General features: G+C 37.4%; 2 protein-coding genes across 3 annotated transcripts in view; one reads left to right on the forward strand and one right to left on the reverse strand.

The window, feature by feature from the left end:
- GEN1 (GEN1 structure-specific endonuclease) overlaps positions 1-10,304 on the reverse strand; it is a 31,670-nt gene extending 21,366 nt beyond the window's left edge. Inside the window, exons 1-3 of one of the 2 annotated variants that reach the window (XM_087437120.1) lie at positions 9,969-10,304; positions 2,558-2,749; positions 1,682-1,868 (exon numbers count right to left, since the gene is read on the reverse strand). In XM_087437120.1, the coding sequence (XP_087293246.1) occupies positions 1,682-1,868; positions 2,558-2,718 (348 nt within the window). In that variant the 5' untranslated portion in view covers positions 2,719-2,749; positions 9,969-10,304. The other variant, XM_004418309.3, reaches the window with a different exon arrangement.
- Positions 10,305-10,564: 260 nt separating this feature from the next.
- The window catches only part of SMC6 (structural maintenance of chromosomes 6), an 83,698-nt gene continuing 68,550 nt past the window's right edge, over positions 10,565-25,712 (forward strand). The window contains exons 1-4 of the mRNA XM_004418310.3: positions 10,565-10,711; positions 18,634-18,776; positions 23,163-23,280; positions 25,352-25,457. Of these exons, the coding sequence (XP_004418367.1) occupies positions 18,639-18,776; positions 23,163-23,280; positions 25,352-25,457 (362 nt within the window). The 5' untranslated portion in view covers positions 10,565-10,711; positions 18,634-18,638. The remainder of the gene's footprint in view (positions 10,712-18,633; positions 18,777-23,162; positions 23,281-25,351; positions 25,458-25,712) is intronic.

The raw sequence follows: 25,712 nt of genomic DNA on the forward strand, positions 1-25,712 counted from the left end.
TTCAGTTGGAAGAGTCACTAACCGAAAATTATTTTTTTAAACATCACATAAAAATAGAAAATAGACAAAATTTCAAGATAAAAATGATTATTGATTTATGTAATGCCTTTGAAAAGAAATGAAATTTTTTTTTGTGTGAGAAAGGTTAGCCCTGAGCTAACACGTTGCCAATCCTCCTCTTTTTGCTGAGGAAGATTGGCCCCGGGCTAACATCTGCGCCCATCTTCCTCTACTTTATATGTGGGATGCCTGCCACAGCATGGCTTGATAAGCAGTGCATAGGTCTCTGCTGGAGATCCAAATCTGCAAACTCCAGGTTGCAGGAGCGGAGCATGCGAACTTAACCACTATGCCACCGGGCCAGCCCCAAAAGAAATGAAATTTTTAACCAAAATTAAAAATAAAAACAGGGATATGAATTCAAAGAAAATATGATAAAAGATTTATACCTTTAATACATGAAGCACTTGGACAAAAGAAAAAAATTAAAACTTTAAGAAATAAGTAGGGAAAAACCATGGTGGCCATTACCCACAGGACTAAAACTAACCTCACCATTAAAAGACCAAGCGATAGTAAACATGTACTTATATGTATTATATAAACAAAGAAATATCTTTGTTTTTGCATACTAAATATTACAAAAGATAAATCTCTTAATATCCAATATTCTTGTGGGTGCACTAAAATTGCTTATCTCATATCTGTACCAGTAGAAAGTAAATGGCAAGAACTATAAAATCATTCCTAAACTTTGGTCTACTAATGCCACTTTGGGTAATTTAACCTCAAAATGCCGAATCACAAGAAAAAGCTACATACACAAAAAATGTTCATCAAAATTTCATGTATAATAGAGAAGAATTGAAAAGCAAACAATATATACAATCATGGGGAATGATTTCATAGCTTCATAAATGTTGTACGACCATTATAAATTATGATTTTGAATAGAATGTGGCAACAGGGAAATACGGGTATGATATGTTAAGTGCAAAGTCCAAGATAAAAGTTATTTGTGCATTATTATGGCAATATTTAAAAAATATATACATTTGAAAAGAGACAAAATAATAGTAGCTTCCTATTGTTTTAATTACATATTTTATTTCATTATAGATGATTTCTCCTCTTAACTTTTATGAAAATACATAACATTTTATAGGTAATATATAAATATATTAAAATATAACAATAAGTACTTTTTAAAATTACAAAGCCCTAAGGGAAGCCAAATCTGTATTCGATATATGAACTATCATTAATCCTGCATGAGTAAAGTGTGAATTAATGAGGTCTCTATTTTGGGAATTCTTTAAGTGCTAAAGATGTCATAAAAGGTAATATGATCAAATCCCTACTATGTAGTAGTTGCTTTAGATATATTTTCTCTAATTTTCACCACATCCCTGTAAAGTATTACTATCCTCATTTCAAAGTAGGAAATGAGGCAGATACAGGTTAAAAATCTTGCCCCACATCTCAGAGTTTCTAGATGCCACAGCCAGCACTTGAACTCGGGTCAGTTTCACTCCAAAACATAAACTGTCTTCTCTATCCACACTGGCCTTCTATGTACAGTAAGGTTAGTAAGTATTAAAGATATTAAACAACAAACTTTATCAGAGTAAAATATATTCTCTCTTTAATCAGAACTATTGAATCAGATCTGAATGCTCACCTCTCTTAAGACTGACTTAAAATGTGATCTCCCTGTTTTCTGAGACCATGTTTTTCCAGAAGGCCCGTACCGCATCTGATTCCTCTTGCTTATGACATCAGCTTTCAGCTTTGGGGGTTCCCCTTCCATAACGAACACCAGTTTTACATCCATTAGCATTAAATATGAGATACGAAAAAATAAGTTCCTGAAATATAAAAATTAGTAATATATTAATCACCATCTATTGTTGGCAAAAGTCAACATAGCAGTAGGACATAATGGCAAGAACATTAGGCTAGTATCAAAAATGTTATATGCAATAACATGTTATTTATTAAGTTAAGCTTTTAAGTAGACTGAGAATCCACTGAATGTTTTTAAGCAAGGGAGATTTATGATTATTCTAATTGCTATATGGAAAATCGTTTGGAGGAGGAGGCCAAGAGTGGAGAGAGGGAAACCAGTGAAGGTATCATTTCAGCAGGACAGATGAGAGATGATGTTGGCACACATTGAGAGAGGGCCTCTGGACATCAAGAGAAGTTTGTGAACATAAAGTATATTTTGGAAGTAGAACTGTCAAGACTTCCTCATAGATTGGATGTAGGGAGGGGTAAAACAGGGAGCGAATGGCTCCTAAATTTCTGGCTTTAAGTCACTGAAGCATCCTAGTGGATATGTTAGTAGGCAGCTAGGTACGTGAATCTAGAGCCCGAAGGGTAAGAGGTACAAATTTGTGAGTCATCAATAGAGATGGAAGATCTAGACATGTTAGTATATTTTAAAATCTCAAAATGTAAAACAATAACAACAAAAGAAATAAAGTGGAAACAAAACCAAGACATCAACTGCTTATGCAATCATACATTTATATTCTGAGAACTTTTACTATACCTGAGGTGGGGCTTCAAGACTGCTCCAATCATTTTTTTGACTGTCTGTGCTTCACATACCCAGAGACTCAGATCGACTGCAATGGTTTTCCCACCAAGACTGTGCAAGTGCATGTGCTGCTTAACAGGCTCCAGAATTGGCCACAAGTCATTCACTCCCATTCTGGTGATATCTGCTCTTATTTGAAACACACTTTCCAAAAAATTGTTAAAAGATACAAAAGCTCAGAACAGGAATTCAAACAATATATTATGTGCTAGTTTAGGATAATTCATAAATAGAGGATTCTCCTTATTTCTTTCATTAGTTAGCTTTTTGAAATGAATCAAGAACACCTGAAACATTAAAAATGGTGGTAATTGACTTACTGGCTACAAAAATAACTGATGCAACTAACGGATAAAGTTATTTGCAGATAGTAGCATGCTAAATTTGTCCTTAAAATCCACTCATGTCACCAAATATGGGTTTCTCTATAGTACTGAAAAATAGTTATTTTTAAAGTTAATGTAACCCAAATGTCAATGGTCCCCTTGTCCCTCCTCATTCTTTCCTCTTCTTTTCTATGTCCTCTTTACCAGTGGCCGAGAATAAAACTTTTCACACGGTTGCATTAATATTGCATGACATTTGGAAAAGGAAAAAATTACCAAAAAAAATATGGTGGTAATTGGCTTTGTTCCAGCTAATAAGAAGAGCTAACAAATGCAGAGATGGATAGAAAATCCAGGGATGCTGTAAATCTTGTTTGTCTTCTTGAGAATTCACTCCTTGATTTACATACTAAAGAGAGAATAGGACTAGTCCTCTATCATAATCAGGAAAAACAAAAAAACAAAAGCAAGGAAGCATGCAAGTAAGCAAACTAAAGAAAAAAACAAGCCGTTAATGAAGGCACACTTTGATGGAGATAGAAGGTGGAGAGCAGGAGGAATATTTAAAAGAGCACTGGCTTTTTAAATTGCAAGGTCACACATGCGGGTTGTGGAAAAATAAAAGATCTTTTCAAAGAAAAATTTTAAAAAGCACATATAGTCCTACTACCCAAAGAAAGCTAATGTTAAACTCTTTTCTATGTACTTGACATTTTAAAAAGAAAATTGGCTTAAACTCTGCTATTGTAACCTGCTTTGGTATTTTCTGTAGGCCAGTTTTTCCTTATTAAACATCTATATCTGTTTTTCTTTTCCTTTGCTATTATTTGATAAAAATATTATGTAGTGTTTGCAACGAAGATTCAGTTTGACTATACAAATATAATTCAGATTATCATCATCTAAATAATGACCTTTCATTCATTCCAAAATTACAAGATAGGACACAAAAAATATTAAGTCAAAAGGCTATCACCATAATGCAAAACCATTGTAAACAAAAAGTACTGTATTGTCTGTTGCTTTAACAGAGTCTACACTAAAAGTGATTTTCTCAAATTGTACATAGCTACAAAGAAAATAAATGCTGGAAGTGTTGCTGTCATTTTCTTCATGCTTTTCTGAATCATAATTTTATACTGTGGCCAGTACCACTGTAAGTATCATTTTGTGCATTCATTTTTATGAAGAAATGCACAAATATTTGCTGATATGTCACTTTACAAAGAAAAATAGATTTAAATATAAAGAAGAAAGCACCATTAAACTTAATGGTGGCTCAGTGCTAATACTGTCTGTTTCACATCAAGAAGTCTCACTGGTTGAATGTGGCATTGCGGCATAGATTCAGACTTCAGGTTTCATCTCTTTGTTAATGTGAAAAGCTGTAGTTAATTCTGGAAAAAGAGTAGGGATGCATATCTTTTCTAAGGCATTATTATGAAAGGAAACAAGACTTTTAAAGTATTAACCATCAAAACACTTAAAATTCAGAAATAGAAAGTTTGAGGGGGAAGTTCTTGTTGATAGTTTTGCTTTCCTTTTATTTGTGACTCATGCTGGATACCGAAATGGGTTGCAATGGAAGGGAATTATGCAATTCCTCTCTGAAGGAAAATTATCATAACTGATCTTATTTCATTTAAATGTGACCCTGACTCTAGGCGTCAAAATTTGAATGTAGGTATCTTCTGATTTAGCAACATCTCTCTCAGGAATTTATTTTAAGATATGCTCTTAGGTGTATGCAGATTTACCAACAAGGATATTCATCGTAGCATTGTTTATAACAGTAAGACACTGGGAAGAACCAAATGTCCATCAATAAAGGACATATCTTTAAGTAAATTATGCTATGTTCAAACAATGGAATAGATGATGCAGCAAATAAAAATGGGATAGATCTATGTGTATTGATAAAAAAAAGTCTGCAAGTTTTAAAATGAAAATAGGTACAAAATAGGTCATATATCACAGATGACTGAAGTTGAGGAATGAGAATTACTCTTCAAAGTATATTCCTTTGTGTTACTATTTTTTAAAGTAACCATATACATGTATTACTTTTCAAATTAAAAAAAAAGTTAAAAAAATGTAGTGTATCTATAAAGGGTTGGGAAAATCAACTAGAAATCTTTAGATGGTTTACTTTTTGCCTAAATATTAACTGACCAAATATGGACATAGTTCATGGGTCAAAAGCAATGTTCTGCAAAGTACCTGAATATCAAACATGACTTCAGTATGGCTTTTTAAGGGATGAGAGATTTATATTTTCTGGTTTCCTTCAGAATGCCTAGGAACTAGTCATGTGGTCTTAGGCAAGGTGCATCTTTTCCCTGGTTCTTCCAGCTCTAAAGTTCAATCCTTCCTATCATGTCTCTAATGCTTCATTACATATATTGACTACACAAATATAAAGGACTAGTAATGAATGAAGACTGTCAGATAGTGCAGTGTTGTTTATGATGGCAAACATAAACACACCTTAATGTATAGGACTGTGATAAACTGTATTCCTTCTGAGGGTTGTAGGGAAAAAAAATTAGAGAAACGCGATGAGGTAGACTCTTGATCTTACAAACTGTAGTCCTCTAAATATTTCAAGCACATTAGGGTCATTTTGTAATGAATCATTTTGTATGGATGTTAATGGAATATATTATTCACTGTGGCACCCGTACCTGGAAAAAAATAAGCCCAGAACTGATTCTATTAATATATTAAAATTCCCACAGATTGGATCCCTTAAGCAAGATGAAGAGGGCTTTTAGCTGAGCCCATAAACAATATCTTTAATATAACATGATCATTACACTTAAAACTTATTCATATTATTTTAGTTTCATCTGTCAGAAATAAGCCTGGTTTAAAGAATGAGCATCTGTGGTTATGTTACAGAACAACAAGCACTGGTAGTTGAACAGATACCAGCAATGTCTCCCTAGCCCATCTGTTTTGGCTATTTCTTGACTATAATATCAGCAAAGACTACACAGCTGTAACAAGGGCTACTTAATCACAATGGTATGAATAACATAGGCAAAAAGAAAAAAAGTCTGTAACAGAATCATCTGTTAGTTCCCAGGAAGTAAAATCTGAGTTACTGTATCTGAGCGAGAGTGTTTTCTTCTCCACTTTTCCTTAGTTATGTGACATTTTCTAAAAAAAAAGTCTCTTTCATTGTCAATCCTGGTTACCATATTTTTAAATCTATCTCAAAGCCTTTTAAACCACTTTGGTACCTTAACCTACATATATCATAACCATATATCTACTGAAATGGACTTGAAAAAGGTGAGTCTCTAGTGTGCTCCCCAAGCACACTCCTACCAAGTAGTCATGCCCTGCTATGTTTCCTTCATAAGCATGAAAGAATTGCTGCTATCATGAAATATGCTTTTTTTCCACTTTTTTCTCTAAATGATAGGAATCAAGCGGATATTTTTATAGGAGGTAGCCTTTCTCTATGACATGCCCCAGTGAATCTTTTTTTCTCTTAGTAACTTAGCATTAATGAATATCTATTAGACCTTCTTGAATTACTGCCAAGACTTTATATAGCCTTCACTACTTTTAACTAAAAAATAATGAATTAGAACTATGCCAAACAACAATATTTAAAGGATTAGAGGCAGGCGTGAGAATTGGAAAGTGAGCAGAAAGACTTACAAGAATACTTTTCGTCAGTCAGAAAGGCAGATTACACTGGAAAGGACATTATTGCTGAGTTCCCTTTGAAGACTCAATAATGAAGGAACTTTTCTTCACTTTCCCTCTCTAAATTATCCCACATCATTTAACAACTCCTCTGAGCTCCTGACTAGAACATCTAAGCCCCTACTTTATCTTCACACGGATGCATAATATGCATCTAACTCTTGATTCCACCACGTCTCCTCAAAACTGTTCTACCCCTAGTCTTTCCCAAATACCCAGCTGCTTGGGAAAAAACCTAGCAGTCATTCTTGACTCTTCTCTTTACATTGCTCTCCAACAGGAGCTTGATCAGCAAGTCCTCTGTCTCCAAAATATATCCTAAATCCCCATTTCTAAGGGTACTCCCCTAGTATTGCCTAGTATTGCCACAAACGAAATGGTCTCCCAACTGGCCGCCCTCCTTCCACTTTGTACTACTCTCCACCTCCACACAATCATTCTCCCCATAAAAGCCAGAGAGATCTTGTTTAAAAACCTAAAACATTAAAATCATTTCTCTGGTAATGGATAGTAAATTTCCTTAAAGGTGACAAAACCTCCATTTGTCACAAGTTAATTTGCTTCTTCATTTATGGTGCTGTCTTATAACCAGTTATAAAATGCAAAAAATATTAATTTAAAATTACATAAGTATTCTAAATGTAATATGTTATTTGAAAATATTTTAGGATTATCTTCAGTAGATCTACAACCTAAAGTTCTTTAAGTTTAAAAATGCATGTTCCTTTTGGAAATCACTCATAAAAGCAGAATATTAAAAGAATACCTTAATAGTTCTGAAATGGTACATTTTTGCGAACTGTGTATTTTATGAAAAATAACACCATAACATGTTTTAAGAATGCAGGTAATCCAAACTATTTCCACGATCTATTGTTTTCCATTTCTTGTCACTTTCTTTGCACCACTCTGAAGTGACATTACATAGCAACGGTAAGAATGTAAAAGCACATTAAGTTCCAAAAAGGGACAGAATGCAACAGCTTTTAAGATATTCAAGTACAACTGCACTCAAAGATAGAACAGATGGTTCTAGCCAAAGGTCATGATCAACCTGATGAGGTTACTTGAAAATAGCTCAGCATCAAGTAAAATTTAAAAATACTATACATATCAAACTCATTCAAAACTATGTATTTTGTCTTGCTTTTTATTTCAATAGGGTGAAATTTGAAATTTTTTGTGGTGTGGGATTTCATGAGTCTCTACTCATATCTTTTATAATGTAATAATTTTATTGATGCCAATCTGATTATCCAATATTAGACATAAAAAAAGAGACTCCTAACGTATTCACAATTCTTAAAAATCAGTGTGACACAAGAATACTTACCTGAATCAACAAAGTCAGAACAACCCATAGCAAATAACTTTATAACCTATTAGTGGCTTCAATTTATTTGTTTTAGTGAAAGAGCACTGAACTTGGGATAGAAAACCTAGGATTTTGGTCTTGGATGCACCACTGACTAGCTTTATGACCTTGGCAGACATTTAACCTATCTACAAAATGAGAAGTATGAAACCAGATGAATTACAAGATTCTGATGTCCTTTGAATCTCATCACCAATTTTGGTAGCTTGGTATTAAAAAAAATCATTCTATTTCAGATATTATTGCTTGGTAGAAAGAACATGAATTTCTAGTTTAAAGAAAGGGCTTAAGAATCTATTGCAGGTTAAAACAAAAACAAATCCTTTGATGTAACCATATGGTGTCCATAAATCAATTTATGCTCCTAAAACTTCCTTAAAAGCTAATAAGCTTTTATTGGTTAATTATAAAACTGAATGAGGTGAGAAAAGCACAGAACCCTGCTAATTCCACTAATGAATCAAATTTAAAGAACATAAAAAGAGGTTAGTGGTTTGATTTATGCAAGAACACACATTTTATTAAACCAATGGTTTTTCCAGTTTTAAGCAAAAACATTAATTTTTTTTTTAACAGTGAAGTGGGAAACACTTTCAATTTCCCAATTCCCAGGTAGATGACTATATTTTCACATAAAGATTGGTAAATGGTGTAAAGTTTATTTCAGTACAGGATTGTATTGTATGGGATTTACCACATAATTTCACTAATTAATGCTGTTTTTACTATTTCTTTAGTTTTATTTTCATATGAATTTAGCTTAAACTTTGAAGCATAATATAACCCAGGCATAACTTACATATTTTCAATAAATATTTATTAAATACTTATTTACCAGGAACTCTTCTAGGTGCTGAAGATACAATAATGAAAGACCAAGCCCTGCATTTAAGGATCTTGGTGAGATTAGAGATAAAAAGGGAATTATTACAATGTGACAAGTACATGCCCAGAGGTAAGGTGAATGAACTACGAGTATATAGAAAAAGAGGTACCTTACCTAGTCTAGGGCATCAAGGAAGGCTTCCTAAAGGAAGTGACATCTAAGCAGAAACCTACCAACTGCATTTCCCATTGTTTACCAACAAGGACGATTTAGGCCAGAAGTTGTTTTAGTTTATTTTGACTACGTCATACTTCTCACTGTATCATGTCGAGGGCCACAACAGAAACATATATTTGATCATCTTTAAAAGAGTGGCTTTGATGGAAGGAATTTCATTATGGAGACCAGAAGTTTGACATCAATTTATTTGGGGGTGGATGGTAAATGCCACTTTTTTCCATCTAGAAAGGAAGATTTTGGAGTATAGAAAGTCGATTACTTGGCTAGATGAGCATGTCACGTGAATAGCTGAGTAAAGGCTGAAGAAATAGGTTAATGTCGGGTTGAGAAGAGCGCTGAAAGCTAAGCCAAGAAAGTTAAACTTCATTAGTTCCGATATTTATTGAGGGAGTTTACAGTACAAGCTCGAGCAAGAGAAAGAAGGACTGTAAATCAACAACCACAATCCCTTAAAGTAACTGCTATAATGGAAGTATTTCCAAAGCCCCACGTTGACACCGAACAAGAGGAATACCCAAGTGTGCCTACGGGGATCAGGGAGGGCTCGCCCGGGACGGCCCCGAACGAGGCGCGGGGCTGGCCCCACGGTGTCCCCGGGGGAAGGCCACTCCGGACCCAGCGGCCTTGGCAGAGGCGGGCAGAGATGCCCGCGCGGGGGTCAGCCGCAGGGGCGGGGGAGGCGGCCGGCTCGGGGAGCAGGGCCGGCTGGCGGCCCCGCGGCCCCGGGCGCGGTCCTCCCGCACTCTAAGGGGGGCTGCCGACGGTGCCGGGAGGAGGCGGGCACGCGAACCCAGAGCTCGCCCCGCCCGCAGAGTTCAAAGGAGTCAGGGGAAGGCCCCGGGCGGTGCCATGTCCCCACCGTTCCGCGGGACTTACCGGGACAGCCCTTTCTCCTTGGTTTTGGAAGACGCCCCTCCGTCATTTACCAGTTCGCCCTGAACCCTAACTATTGCTGCCTCCAAGTTTCTGAATTTTCTCTTCTCAAAAAAAAAAAGTAAAAGAAACCTTCCTCTTTCCCTTCCCAAGCAAAGACTGACGTTTGGGGCTTAACGCCCTGACCTGGAAAGGTCCTGGAGCATTTCGAATTTGGCGCATTCTTCCACACGGCCCCGCCTCTTCCGGGAAGTGACTGTCTCCTGTCCCCCGCCGGGGCCGCAGACCCGGCTGTCCCGGCTCCTAGCCAGCCCGCTGTACGCATGCGTGGAACTGTTGCCGGGGATCTCCGAGTTATCTTCCTTTTCACTTAGGCAAATCACCCGCCTTCCTGCCGCCCACCGCGTCCGGCCGTCGCCGAGCCCGGCGTGCCGACCAGTTTCCCCAGTCAGCCCAGGGGCACTTCCGGCCCCTCCCGTTAGACTCCAGTGGCGCGAAAACTCCTAACCGCGCACGCGCGGGCGGAGTCTCGGCGGGCGGGGGGGGGCGGGGCGCAGGCGCGGAGCGTCCCGCGGTGGGCGCAGGGGAGGCCCGGCTCCTGCGTTCTCCTGCGGGTGGTGCGCGGTTCGCGGCGGGCCAACGGCGGCCAGCCGAGGCCGAGACGCCTCCGGGGTGGCCTTAGCGTCCGGCTGCGCCGCGACACCCCCGCCGATCGGGTTCCTTGGAGACACTTCGACTTGTTCGAGGTAGGATGAGGGCGCGCTCTGTCGCTCTCCCTTGCTCCCGATCCACCCCCCGTCGCTGCCCTTTTAGCTGCAGACCCCAGCGCGCCTGGTGGCGGCGGGTCGCCGGAGCTGCGGCGGGGACCGGGGTGTTCCCTGCGGGCCCGGGCGGGCCGGCCGGCGGGGATCTGGGCGCCGTCCCCGCGGGCTGCACAGGTCTCCTCAGCCGGGGAAACTTGCCCGTCGGCGCTGGGCGCCTCCCTCGGGCGGCCCCGCAGGGAGGCTCGCAAATCCCGGCTTGGGCTGTGGGACCCGGCGCCCGGCCCAGTGGCCTTTGGCTTTGGAGAGTAGCTTGAGGGAGATAGGGGTAAGGGGGTAAGGTTGGGCTCGGGAATTGGGCTCTTCTCACGAATCGGATGAAATCTCACAAGCAGCAACTTACGTAGGTTTAAGAGATGTATGCATGTATCACTTAAATCGGATTTGTTGTTAAATCCCAGTTTCATGAAAACGCAAACCGTGTTATCTAGAAAAATTAAAGTGTGATGTTTGGAGGTTTTATGATGGCATTTCTTTTCCCTCTTTTCTTGTGGAAATGAACTGGAGAAGAATTCCGATTGGGAATTACGGAACACAGGACACAAGGGTAGAGAAAGGGCTGTAGGACCTTTAGGGCTTGAGATAATTCCTAGAAAGAGGAACTCTTTGGTGTTTAAACCCTGCAGACAGAACTTATGTGAGCGCTTATTACTCTGTGCATATTTCATGAGAAGGAGATTAAAAGAGTGTTTTAAAAACAAGCTTTTCTGAACTGTATATTCAAAAGAAAAAAAGGTTCCAATTCCCTGACCTTTAGACAGCTGCTGTGTGAGTCTTTTAAAATATTCAATAGCATATGCAATGGCCTGCAGATAGTTCCGTGGGTGTGTGGGTGGGGAGGGAGCATATTAGAACTTAGATTTATTTGATCTCATTCTATTACTGTGTGAAATATACGGGGCAATAATTTTATGTTGGAATGTCTACACAAAATTTCTTTTCCTGAATTGGTAAGTACAAAAAAGTTTGGAGATCACTAGACTACTGCTTAAAAACATTTTTGTATAAGACAGAACCAGTGTTGTGTGACTCTGGGTAAATTGGTGCCACCTCTAAGTTTCGGTTCTTTTTCTGTAATTGGAGACATTAACAACATAGTACCTAACTTACAGGATTCTTAAATATGTTGGGGGAGGCGGGTAAGAGAGAGAGAGAGAGAGTTATAGTTCTTTATCTATATCCATCTATAATTAGTATAAAGCATTTGCTATTGAGGCTGGGAAAAACTAAGTACAAATGGCATGTTAAAGTTCTTACAGTGAAAAACAGGTTTTATTCCCCAAAGGTGTATTTTACTGAGTATCTAGATGTAGAATTTTACATAAAATCTGCCTAAATCTTGACTATCACTTTCAGACCTAAGTTAGGAAAATTAAATCTGTGCTCGGGTTACATTCAGGAATTCATAAACAAGTAACTCAAAATTTTACTGTAATAGTATGCATTATATTTAGGGCATAATTAAATGTCACAGTTCTGTATACACACACACTCATAAGTCCATATGACTCAGATGAGGGTCAAGTGTAGTCACTTTTATTAATATTAACTTTTTTGATTCACTAGTTACTGAGAGAAATCTTTTCTCACTCAACATACTTTCCCTGGTGACCAAATTCAGAATAATTTCTGTAGCTTTCTTAGCTTCACTCCCAAGTCCACCTCTGCTGCAGAGTCTGTCTTACTGCCTACTGGCCTCTCCATCTCAGTATCCTAGGAGCACTTCAAACTCAGTGTTTTCAAACAAAATAAATGTTTTGTCCTCCTTCCTTGCTAAAACTGCTCTGTCTGCTTATGGTATTTAGCATTGTGTGAAGATTGTTTCTGAAAATTAAACACAAAATGAAATTTTATAAAGCAAGCTCAAGGTTTCAGTTGGCTTTAGTAGTGTTAGAGGGACACATCACAATAGAATCCTTTTTGTAGTTTTATACATTAATAAAGGATAGACGAGATGAGTGGATTAATAACCAGTTTCACTGCCTATAAACAATTAAACTGTGTTTTAAACTCAGTTGTTCATGCTGAGAGGAACCTGGACGTTAAAGAGGTTTGGCTTTGGGTGTTAAGAAACCTGGATTGGATCTGGGTTCTGCTGAATTACAGCTACATAAGCCTGGGCAAATGTCTTTCACTTGAGCCTCAATATCCCCTTTTGTAAAATAAGGGCACTACTTATCTCATAAGGAACGTTGAGGATTAAAGGAAATAAAGTGTTTATCTCAAAAACTAAGCATATAATAAGTATTCAACAGATGTGAATTCCGCTCACCCACTTCACCCAGTCTTTTCAGTCTTTTGGTTTGCTCTCTTCCTTTCATCCGTGGTGTTGCCTCTGCTTTGGTTCAGTGCCCCTCTTCGTTTAGAGACTGGTCTCCTTTGCCCCTATTCTCACTCTCTCTGTTTTGTCTGTCCTCTATATTGAGGCCACAGGAATGTTTTCAAAACACAAATCTGTGCATTCAAATTTTATTATCTGAAATGCTGTGCTTAGTGCTTCCCAGTTTTGCTGATCTGGAATTGTTTGATGGATGGACTTAACGAATTTTCTTGCTTAAATATTTATATTATTTATTATCAAATGCATCTCATTTGATTTCATGATATATTCCAAGCAGTGCACTTAGTTAATTCAGTACATTAAAAATGAAGTTGTTTAATGTAGAATGAATATGTCCGTGATGGTGGGAGAAATGGAAATGGGCATGAGGTAAACACAGTCCACAGCAGATTCAGAAGTAGCAGCAATTTGCCTTTTTTTTTTCTTTACCACTATTTTCTTTTTTTTAAAGATTTTATTTATTTATTTTCTCCCCCCAAAGCCCCAGTAGATAGTTGTATGTCATAGCTGCACATCCTTCTAGTTGCTGTATGTGGGACTCGGCCTCAGGATGGATGGAGAAGTGGTGCCTCGGTGCGCGCCCGGGATCCGAACCCCGGGACACCAGCATCGGAGCGCGTGCACTTAACCACCAAGCCATGAGGCCGGCCCTTTACCACTATTTTCTATTGATAATTCCAATTCTGTTATGTTTGTTCTCAACTGCTGTTAGTCCCTACTTTGATATTAATGGGAAGTATGAATTATTAGATGCTCACAATAAAATTTAAAATTTAGAAATTTATAATCCTGTTAAAATGTATTTGATCTCTCTCAAATTTCTTGTGCACATGCATGCTGTAATGAACCTTTGGTTATTGATTTTTCCTCTTGAACTTATTATTATTTTTTTTGGTGAGAAAGATTAGCCCTGAGCTAACATTCGTAGCCAATCCTCCTCTTTTTGCTGAGGCAGATTGGCTCTGGGCTAACATCTGTGCCCATCTTCCTCTACTTTCCATGTGGGACGTCTGCCACAGCATGGCTTGATAAGCCGTGTGTAGGTCTGCGCCTTGGATCCAAACCCGCAAACCTCAGGCCACTGAAGCAGAGTGCACGAACTTAACCACTACGACTCGGGGCAGCCCCTCTTGAACTTATTTTTTATTGATAATCTGCATATTTGTTTCTGTTCCTGTTCTGATGGAGTTTGCTTCCTGTGAGGGAGGAATGATATGTTCCTTATTTCTGATTTTTTTATTGTAAATAAACAAACATTAAAAATATGAAGAGCTTTATGGATATATTGAAAAACCTAGAGGAGATTTTTTTCCTTTTTTGTGTATTCCAGGATATTTAAAAGTATTTTTCTTTGCATCTATTTAGTTGTCGTTTTAGTTTATTGGAAACAATTTTATTATTTTTAACCTGTATCTAACTCTCAGGACATTCATATGTGTTTTAAAAAATCCATTATCATTACATTATCAAATGATTCCTATTTTAAAAGGTAGGATCCTTCACTGTCTGTTAGACGCAAGTTACCATGGCAACCTAATAGCAAACTGCAAATCCTAGGCCAAGCACAGCAAATAAAAAACATCGTTGTCATGTAGCACACTATCTTCTGTGTAATATAGAATCTCACATTCATTGTAAGAAGCTTATCACATTTACCTTCATTCATCTCCCTCTCCTCAATTTTACTTGAAAATGGTGAAGTACTAAAATGAGTCAGCTCATGTCGGAGTGCCTGCTGACTGTAAGATCATCTATTAGGCTTAATAAGAACAGTGTCTAAAAGGGCATTTAACGTTGGGAAAACCAAAAAGTAACGCTTCCTCTTTGCTCTTCTATAATAAATAAATTATTGCTCAATGATTGAGAAGGAGATAGAGGATGGGTGGGAGAGAAGAAAATGTTGTTGGGAAAATAATGGTCTGATGGCATTGTAGGGAATTTAAATTAGCAACAAGCTGAAACTAATATACATTGATTCTTGTTATTAAATAGTTTGAGAAATATGTTTGATTTTTAAGTTTTGACTTCTGTAAGAGATTCAAAATAAACGTTACATTATTTGTAAAAAAAGATGTTGAATATTTTGTAAATGTGACTGCCATGCTAATATTGTCTCAAAAGGTATTTTTTAGGTTAAATGTCCTTCTTTGGATGTTGACTAATATACCTTTTAAATGGCGTTTGATTTATCATGACAGATTAGGTTCTTCATTGCCTTTAGGATAGAATAATAAAGTCCAAATTTTTTTGTTTACAACAGTATTTCAGACTTGAATGTGCTTATGAATAACCTGAGATCTTGTTAAAATGAAGATTCTGGTTCATTTGGATTGGGGTGGTACCTGAGATTGTGGATATCTAACCCCTGCCCAGGAGATGTAGATGCTACTTGTTGGTCCTTGGACCACACTTTGAGTATCAAGTCTGCAAGCCCTTCTCTGCTGCTCTAACTTGATTGCTTGCTAGCTATGCCTTATAACTTACAGCATTGTGTCAAGGACTTGCTTTTAGTATCCTTATAGCAGCAGTTTGCAAAGTGTGGTCCAGGGATCCATGAGATTCTTTCAAAGGGTCTACAAGGTTAAAATTGTTTTCATAATAATAGTAAGATATTATTTGCTTCTTTCACTCTCATTCACTTAAGGGTGTACAGTGGAGTTTTCCAGATGTTATGAGACATGATGATGTCGTTGCTCTGACAACTGATAGAATGTGTACTTGTTTGTTTTTTGTTTTAAAGTTTCTCAGTTTTAATTTATAACATGGTAAATGTTGATAGATATAAACAAAAGCTCTTTGAGGTCCTTAGTACTTTTTAAGAGACCACAACCTTTGAGAACTGCTGCCCTGTGGTACTGGGCCATGGACACAGAGACTCAAACCTAGAACTTTACAGAACTCGTTTCTTAGCCGCAGTGACTACTGGGCTGGGGTGGGAATTTCGGCTCTCTTCATGGTCTGCATGGACCCTGTAGTGGGATGGCCTCCCTACCTCTCTGGGCAGTGGTAAAAGGCCTCCCCTGACACCATCCAGGAGACAGTGGGAGTCAGTAGCACCCTATTACTGCCTGGTGGGAGTACAGGTCTAGGCTCTCTAGGTGGTCTCCATTGACGCCATTATCATGGTTCCCTACTTGGCCAACATAGCCTTCTCTGACACTAGCCAGCTGGGATGTTGAGATGCCTCCTTATAGCCTCTCCAGGGTAGAAGTCCAGGCTGTCCACTTGGCATGGGGAGGGGAGGAGGGGCCACAGTTTTTTCAATGGTATTTGGTTGGAGTATAGCAATTATTGTCTAAAAGTTTTCTGTCTTGTTGGGGTGTCCTTTTCCTGGTCCTTTGGCTAGAGAGAGCAAGTTTTCATTAAGGTTTTTTTCCCCCTGCACCTGTTGGTGTTTCCCCAGTTGCTGGCTTCTCCAAGTCTGGGATGTTTGAGGCAAAACAGGAACTCAGGGAATGAACCATGGTATCATTTCTTGAGTCCTGAGGTCCCTAGCCAATCTGCCTCCTGCTCTTTCAGAGTCATCTTAATGTTTGTTTTATATATAATTTCCAAGGCTCTTAGTTTTACTAAGCAGGAGGAATAGGGAAAAGTACATCTACTCCATCTTCTTGGAAGTGGAAGTCTTTCATTGCTTTTTTTAACTTGTACTTTGGAAAAAAGAATTAGAGCCTGAATTCTAGCCCCGCTGCGTATCTCTTATATTTTGTTGTATAAAAATATATGAATAAACATTAAAATATTCCCATTAAAGAAAAACTAGACGATAAAGCAAAGAACTAGTTTCTAGAGAAAATGTTTAAAATTTAATTAAATAGAATTTGAATGAAAGGAGTCATGACTACGGATGAGGATTTTACAAAACGTAAAGTAATTTTGTGTAGTAAATTTGAGACTTTAAATGATCAATGTTTCATAAAATAAAATTACAGAAAAATTGATTTAGGAAGATATCAAGAGGAGTAAACAACCAGTATACAAGAAAGAAATTGAAATGGTTTCATAAAATTAAAACAGACTCCACCATCTAATAACCTGAAGCTTAGTTCTTTCTCACCTCCAAAAAACATTTGTTTCATGCCATAGAAGCAATTTCGGATCATTAAAAAGATGAGAAAACTATTCAGTTTATTTAATGAAGCATGCATTGTCATAATGACAAAACCTGACAAAGATAGTTCCCCAAAACATTTCCTCCAGAATATGTATAGATATTTGATATTTCTGCAGAATTGGGTCTGTCAGTGTAGGTTTGGAAAGCAGTGGATTAAAAAATTAAACACTGTGTGAATGTCTCTCTCTCCTCACCTCCTTTTCTCTCTTGTGTTCCTACATCTCCTGTTCCCTCACATCGACTTCATGCTCTCTTTGTAACACCTCTCCTCTAGACCCCCACCCTCCCAGCATATACACATCCACTTAAGCTTGGCTTTCTTGCTCTGTGTACATATCATCTCATAGAGCTATCATCTCTTCTAGTGAGGACTGACTAGAATCTTTCGGTCCAAATTCATGAGAGAGAAAATCTCGTTTAATCTACTACTGACCAGGTACCTGGTATAGACAGGGTTGCTATGGTGTAGTCATTGGGGGACTTATATGGGTTGAGACTAGAACTATTCCTCATAGTCTTTTCTTGTGTCTTAGGAATTTCTGATTACCTGTGTCGTGGATTTTTCTCTCCATTTATTCAGCAAACAGTTATTAGGTACCTATCATTTTAGGTCTTAAATGTGTTTTAAGGAGAAAAATGAAAGCAACAATCGCAGTAGTCATAACATTTAATTTCAGTCACAGACTATCAGCTTTGACTTGAGGTGCAGTATTCGTACATTTAGAAAATCTTGTGTAATTTTGAATGTATTAATTTTCTTGGTATAAGTTTTTTAGTATTTTGGTAAAAAGTAGACAATCAGCATGGACTGTTTCTTTAGGAAACAATTAAGGAAAACTACTGGTGCTAGGCAGCACTGCTTCAAAATATGCTTCTTTGGGAAAATAAAATTAAAAGTTTTATCTAATTCACTAATACTTTATGACTTGTGAAAATTAGGTGATTGCTCTGGAATAATTTCAGAAGGTGTTATTCCATCTCTATTAATAGATCTAGGAAACTAGAAACCACAGTTTCACAAATAAAATCTTTTACCTTTTGTGAGTTTAGGAGTCAAAACATTTAGGTGGACCCATATCAATAAAATCTTGGCTAGGAATAATTCTGAAGTAAAATCAACTAGTGTAGCATATGCAGATGATTTTTTAAAAAAAAAAACAACACACATTTCTTATCTTATACTTCTGTGGGTTAGAAGTCTGGCACATCTCCCTGGGCCAAAATCAAGGTGGCAGTAGGGCATAGGTGGCAGTTCCATTTGGAGGCTCTAGGGAGATGAATGGACATAATACTTAAAGCTTAAGCTTTGTCTGATTTATTTTAAGTTCAGTGTATGAAACAATCATGTGGGTACTATACTTGATTTACTTCATTGTTGCTACATTTGTTCAGACCTGATGGCCAAAAGAAAGGAAGAAAATTTCTTCTCTCCTGAAAATGCCAAAAGACCAAGACAAGAAGAGTTGGAGGATTTTGATAAAGATGGTGACGAAGATGAATGTACAGCTTCTTTCACTAATTGTACCTCTACTTTGGTAAGTGCAAAATTACCAAATTATGGTTTTTAATTGGCATGTTTCTTGTGTCTGGTTTATATGTCATATTCTTGATAAGTCAATATCAGGAAAAGCAATATGATTTTTAAAAAGCTAAGGTAAAATAACCTGACTAATTTTGAAGTTTTATGTTAATTATTAGAAAAAATTAGTAGAGAAAACAATGGAATGAAGAGCTCTTTCTTTGGAAAGGTGAATAAAATTGACAAGCCTCTCGTAAGACCGACAGAGGGAAAAAAGAGAATACACAAATTACCAATATCAGGAATGAAACAGTGGATATGACCGTTGACCCTGCAAACATCGAAAGGATAATAAGAGAATACTGTTAACAACTCTACACACCTAAATTTGACAACTTAGATGGAGTGGACCAATTCCTTAAAAAGCACAGATTACCACAATTCGCCAAATATGAAATAGACCATTTGAATCACTGTACAACTATTAAGGAAATTTAATTAATTGTTTACAAACTCCTAAAAAAGGAATCTTCAAGCCCAGTTGATTTGACTGGAGAATTGTAGAAACATTTAAAGAGTCAACATGAATTCTACATAGTCGTTTCCAGAAAATAGAAGAGGAGGGAACGCTTTCCAATTAATTATCTTGATACCAAAACCAGACAAAGAAAGTACTAAAAAAGCAAACTACAGGGTCTGGCCTGGTGGCATAGTAGTTAAGCTCCGCTTTGGTGGCCTGGGGTTCGCAGGTTCAGATCCTGGGCACGGACCTAGGCACTGCTCATCAAGCCATGCTGTGGCAGGTGTCCCACATATAAAATAGAGGAAGATGGGCACAGATGTTAGCTCAGGGCCAGTCTTCCTCACCAAAAAGAGAAGGTTTGGCAACAGATGTTAGCTCAGGGCTAGTGTTCCTCACCAAAAAAAAAAAAAGAAAAGAAAAAAATTTAAAAAAAAAGCAAACTACAGACCTCATGGATGTGGATGCAGAAATCCCTAACACAAAATTAGCAAATAGAATTCAACAATATATAAAATGAATTATATACTGTGATCAAGTAGGGTTTATTCTAGGCATGCAAGACTGATTTATTTTCTGAAAGTCAATCAGTGTAATTCACCATATTAACAGGCTAAAGAAGAAAAATCACATGATCGTGTCATTTGGTGCAGAAAAACGTTTGACAGAATTTAGCACTCATTTATGATTAAAATTCTCAGAAAAGTAGGACTAGAGGGGAACTTCCTCAACATGATAAGGAGCACTGAAAAAAAGCCTTCAGCTAGTGTTATACTTAATGGTGAAACTGAAATGTCTTTTCCCTAAGATCAGGAACAAGGCAAGGATGTCTGCTCTTATCACTCTTATTTAACATAGTGCTGGGAGATCTAGCCAGTGTAATAAAGCAAGAAAAGGAAACAAAAGATATACAGGTTGGAAAGGAAAAAAATAAAGCTGTCCCTGTTTACAGATGACCTAATTGTCTACATAGAAAATCTCAAAGAATCTACAGAAAAAAACCTCTTGGAACTAATAAATGCATTCAGCAAGGTCACAGGATACAAGATAAACATTTTTTTTAAAAAGTCAGTTGTTACATTAGCATTGAACACAGAGACATTGAAATTCAAAATACAGTACCATTTACAGTCGCTCAAAAAAAATGAAATACTTAGGTCTAAATCTAACAAAATATGTATAGGACTAATATGCTAAAAACTGTAAGCCTGATGAAAGAGGCAAAGAAGACCTAAATAAAGGGAGAGAGATACTCCACTTGTTCATAGATTAGAAGACTCAACATAGAAGAGATGTCAATTCTTCCCCAAAATGATATGTAAGTTTAATGCAGTTTCTATCAAAATCTCAGCAAGGTTTTTTGTAGATATAGGTAAATTTATTCTAAAATTTATATAAAAAGGCAAAGGAACTAGAATAGCTAAAATCAGTTTGAAAAAGAAGAATAAAGTGGGAGGAATCGGTCTACCCAATTTCGAGACTTATGATATACCTGCTGTAATTAAGACCCTCTGGTATTGGTGTAGGGATAGACACATAGATCAATGGAACAGAACAGAGGATCCAGAAATAGACCCACACAAATCGTGGTGAACTTATTTTTGGCAGTGATGCAAAGACAATTTAATGGGGGGGGGGGGAGCCTTTTTAACAAATGGTACTGGAGGAATTAGACATCTCCAGGCAGGAAAATGAACCTCAGCCTAAGTCTCATATAAAACTTAGCTCAAAATTGGGTAACAGATTTAACTGTAAAACGTAAGACTATAAAGCTTTTAGAAACAAACATGGGAGAAATCTTTGGGATCTAGGATTATGCAAAGAATTCTTAGACTTGACACCAAACACACAAAAGATAAAATGAAAAATTGATAAATTGGACCTCCTCAAAATTAAAAACTTTTCTTCTGCAAAAGACCTTGTTAAGAGGATGAAAAGTCTTAACTACAGACTAGGAGAAAATATTTACAAACTATCCAACAAAGTACTAGTATCTTGAATATGTAAAGAACTCGCAAGATTCAACAGTTAAAAGCAAATAATCCAACTTGAGAATGGGCAGAAGACATGAGGAGACAACTCACTGAAGAGGAGCTTAGACAGATGGCAAATAAGCACATGATGTGATGTTCAGCATCATCCATCATCAGGGAAATGCAAATTAAGACCACAATGAGATATTATTACACACCCATCAGAATGGCTAAAACAAGCGATGACAATACCAAATGCTGGCAAGGATGCAGAGAAACTGGATTATTCATACATTGCTAGTGAGAATGTAAAATGATACAGCTGGCTGTGGGGAATAGTTTCGCAGTTTCTTTAAAAAATTTAATATGCAACTACCTACGATATAACCGAGCATTTGTCCCAGAGAAATGAAGATTTATCTTCATGCAAAAATCTATACATGAATGTTTATAGCAACTTTATTTGTAATAGCCCAAAAATGAAACGACTCAGATGTCATTCAGTGAGTGAATGGTTAGACATACTGTGGTACATCCATACCATTAAATGCTACTTAGCAATAAAATGCAGTGAACTACTGATACAGCCAACAATGGCCAGTTATGCTGAGTGAAAAAAAGCCAATCTCAAAAGGTTAGATTCTGTATGATTCCATTTATATAACATTCTTGAAATGACAGTGTTGTAGAAAAGGAGAACAGATTAGTGGGCCAGGGATTAAGGAGGGGATGGATTGGGAGGGTGTGAATGTGGCTGTAAAGGGGCAACATGAGGGATACTTGTGGTGGTGGAAATGTCCTGTATCTTGACTGTATCAATGTCAGTATCCTGGTTGTGATGTTGTACTACAGTTTTCAGGGTGTTACCATGGGCAGAAACTGGGTAAAGGATTTGCAGGATCTCTCTGTATTATTTCTTACAACTGCATCTGAATCTACTATTAGATCAAAATAAAAGTTTATTTTTAAAAGTCTTCAACCATGATTTCTGGTATGCTAATCATACAAGGTTATAAATATTTTCTTCTTTTTAATAAGATGGTGTCCAGAAGAAGAGATCCAGGGAGTTTTTAAAGAAACTATTAAAAACATTGGAGACATTAAGTGTTCTTCAAAAACATTGGGAGGTTTAGTAAAATATGGTTGATTGATTTTAGTATTTCCAACTACAAAGTATGACCACTGTGTGCCAGACTCTTGATTAAAACATTTATAAACCTTCTCTAGTTTAATCCTGATGTGTATTTACAACACACTGTTTCTATTTTACAGATTTATAAACCATATGTTCTTCATACATTGCCAAAGTCACACAGTTATCATAACAAGTCACAGACATAGCAGGTCACAAGAAAAGCAGGTTTTACCTTTTAAGAATGTGTCCTCTACTCTTTAAATTATCTATAGCAGATTCGATGTTCAAACCATGGCTGGATCACCATCCTTCAGGGATGCTCTAATTAAGGTTCTGTATTTTACAGGAAGTTTCACTGCACCAGGGGGGATCGTGCTCCCAGGGGACATTTAGCAATGTCTGGGTATATTTTTGGTTGTCACAACTGGGGGGTGGTTGTGTGCTACTGGCATCTAATGGGTAGAGGCTAGTTTTACATCTCACAATGCACAAGACAGCCCCCCTCCAAGAAAAAATTGTCTGTCTCAAAATGTTAGTATTGTCCATAGTAAGTGATACACTTATTAGATCCTTTGAGGACTTCAGAACCAGTGGTTACCCATATAAGGTTCCCATTTAATTTTATCTGACTCATTGATTGAAGTTAATGTTATTCACTTGCTGTAACTTTTTTCATTGGTAACACTGCTGGCTTTTCTCCTGCCAGCAAACGCTTGATTATAGTGAGTGAATTAGACAGAGTGATTGTTTTCTCTCATTGTTTTTTATTAATAGACTGCAGCAGAAGTTGGAATAATTGAGAGTATTCAGCTAAGAAATTTCATGTGTCATTCGATGCTTGGACCCTTTAAATTTGGTTCTAATGTCAACTTTGTTGTTGGCAACAATGGAAGTAAGTGCTTTTGCCCTCCTTATTTGACTTTGAGCAGTACTTTGAGATTAGAATGCATTAACTTTTTAAAATAGGTGACTATTAGTGCTGATAAATCTAAGTTTTAGATCTATAACTTGTGGTCATGAATATTTTTAGTATTTGCTGCCAGTCTACACTTTAAGAAAATAATGAGTTAACTCTGGGTTCATTATTTATGCAATGGGGACAAACATTTCTTGCTTATTCTTTTGAATCCATTTACCGTGGAATTCATACCACAGAAGAGCGGACAAGCTGTCCGCGTTGTGATTGAGGAGCCCTGTGTCTTACATCCATTAAATGTTGTAATAGAGCAAAAATAAAGTGTCAGGGTAATCCAAACGTGAAAGAAGCTAATTCTCACTGTTGTGGCCAATGAAAGCCTTTAGAAGAAGTGGTATTTGTGTGATACTTGAATGAAAATTTTAGATTCTTTAGGTCTTCTTGGAGAAGCAGCAGCTGAGATGTTCCAGGCAAAGATTGTTCATCAGCAGAGGTTTGAGGGGAGAAGTAGATGTGTGTGGAGGGTGGTGAACAACTTTACATGGCTTTATCTTTTCGTACATGGTAGGGAGGGGCAGAAGCCGACGCTGGAGAGTCATGTTGTGGGTGATGTTGTTCAGGATCTTGAATGCCATGATAAAGATTTTGGGGTTTTATTCAGAAGTCAGAGGGGAACCCATTAAAGTTTTTGAGTAAATGGATGACATGGTCGAGATTTGTGAAACGGACTGGCAGCATAGTGAGAATGGATTAGAAGGGGGAAGACAGGCGTTAGAAAGACCCATTAGGCAGCTTTTGTGATGGAGGAGCCGGCGAGAGGTGCTGACAACTTGACTGAGCCAGTACACTGGGAGAGGAGGCTTGCCATAGTCTACAACTCGTGACTGCGCTAGAACGTGAAACTCGGTGCGTGGAGCTCCACAGTCTGTTTAGTTGTTGTTCTTTGTTTTCCCTGCTCTATATTCAGTCAAATGGAAAGTGTTTTCAGGAGGAGAGAGTGGGCAAAGGGATCAGGGCTACAGGGAGGTCACACGGGACAAGAAGTAAAGAATGGTGACTTTTGCAGTTGGGTCTTTGCTTTTTTCTTTTTTAACTTTTGAAATGGTGATTTGATTATTAAAACTTAAGAAGGTATAATACAAGTAGTAGAGGCAGGGAATTTGGAAATTAAGGAAGAGGAGAGAGGATAGGACTTGAAAGGCATTTCAAGAACTAAATTGCGTTAACCAGTGGTGTTTTTTGGTTAATTTGGGGTATATCGTGGAAGATGATGGGCTGATAAGAGTTGATTGAATTGGTTGATTGTGGAGTTCAGAAAATAGTTACCATATTCTGGGTAATTGTTAAAGACTTAGGAATTTCAGCTTGTGATATTTATGTCTGTTAGGGTAAAAAGAAGTACAGTTTTCAAAGAGCTAGCAAATGAATATTCAAATTAGGAATAATAATTGTCAAAATGTTACGTAAAAACATCTATCTATATGACTGCTAATTTTTTCATATTTAAGTTCATTTATTTATTCAGCAAATATGTGAGTGCCTATTATGGGCTAATATTGGAGACACAGCATTGAATAAAACAGACAACACTCCCGTCCCTATGGGGCTTGCACTCAAGGGTTGTTAAAAACAGTTTCTGACTTCTGAGAATTTATGGAAAAAGTAAATTGTAATTAAATTAGAATGTAATAAAAATTAGATTAATTAAGTATATATGTGTAATTAGATAAGTTTATTTAATAGGCTGATGGGCTAAGATGATGCAATGAGAGTTTTAGGTTGGAAAGATACCAACCATTTTTTCCGTTTCCTTATTAGTGGCAAAACTTGATTCCTGAAATATATTAATTTTTTTCTAATAGCAGCTTTATTTTTAAGTTTGCTGCTTTGGCACTGGAAGAAAATTATAATTGAAATATGACACTTTGTTTCAGGGTTAGACTAATTCACATTTTCATTCAAAAATCTTTTTACATCAAATTACAGGAGTTAGCCTTTTCTTTTCTCTCTCTAATGATTGTGATTTCTTTAACACCTGTTTCTTTAGGTGGAAAGAGTGCAGTACTCACAGCTCTCATAGTTGGCCTTGGTGGAAAAGCAGTCGCTACTAATAGAGGATCTTCTTTAAAAGGTTTTGTGAAAGATGGACAGAAGTAAGTGTTTGCTTTCTACGTGTGTTTTTCAGTTCTTTAGTAAGAAGCAGCTACTTAGATTCCCAATTCGTGAGACATTATAGGAAATGAACTGACTTCCCAGCACTGGAGCAGAGTATTGTATCTTTTCATTCCTTTCTCTTGCCCCAGCATGGACCACTGTTGCCTGTTATCCTTTCCAGACAGAGAGCTTGTGTCAATTATTGCCGTATGCCTGCCCACTTACACTCTTATTTCTATTACCTTTCTGAAAGA

Source organism: Ceratotherium simum, chromosome 11 (assembly GCF_057802395.1).
Source record: "Ceratotherium simum simum isolate JZ-2026a chromosome 11, ASM5780239v1, whole genome shotgun sequence".
Classification (NCBI taxonomy): Eukaryota; Metazoa; Chordata; class Mammalia; order Perissodactyla; family Rhinocerotidae; genus Ceratotherium; species Ceratotherium simum.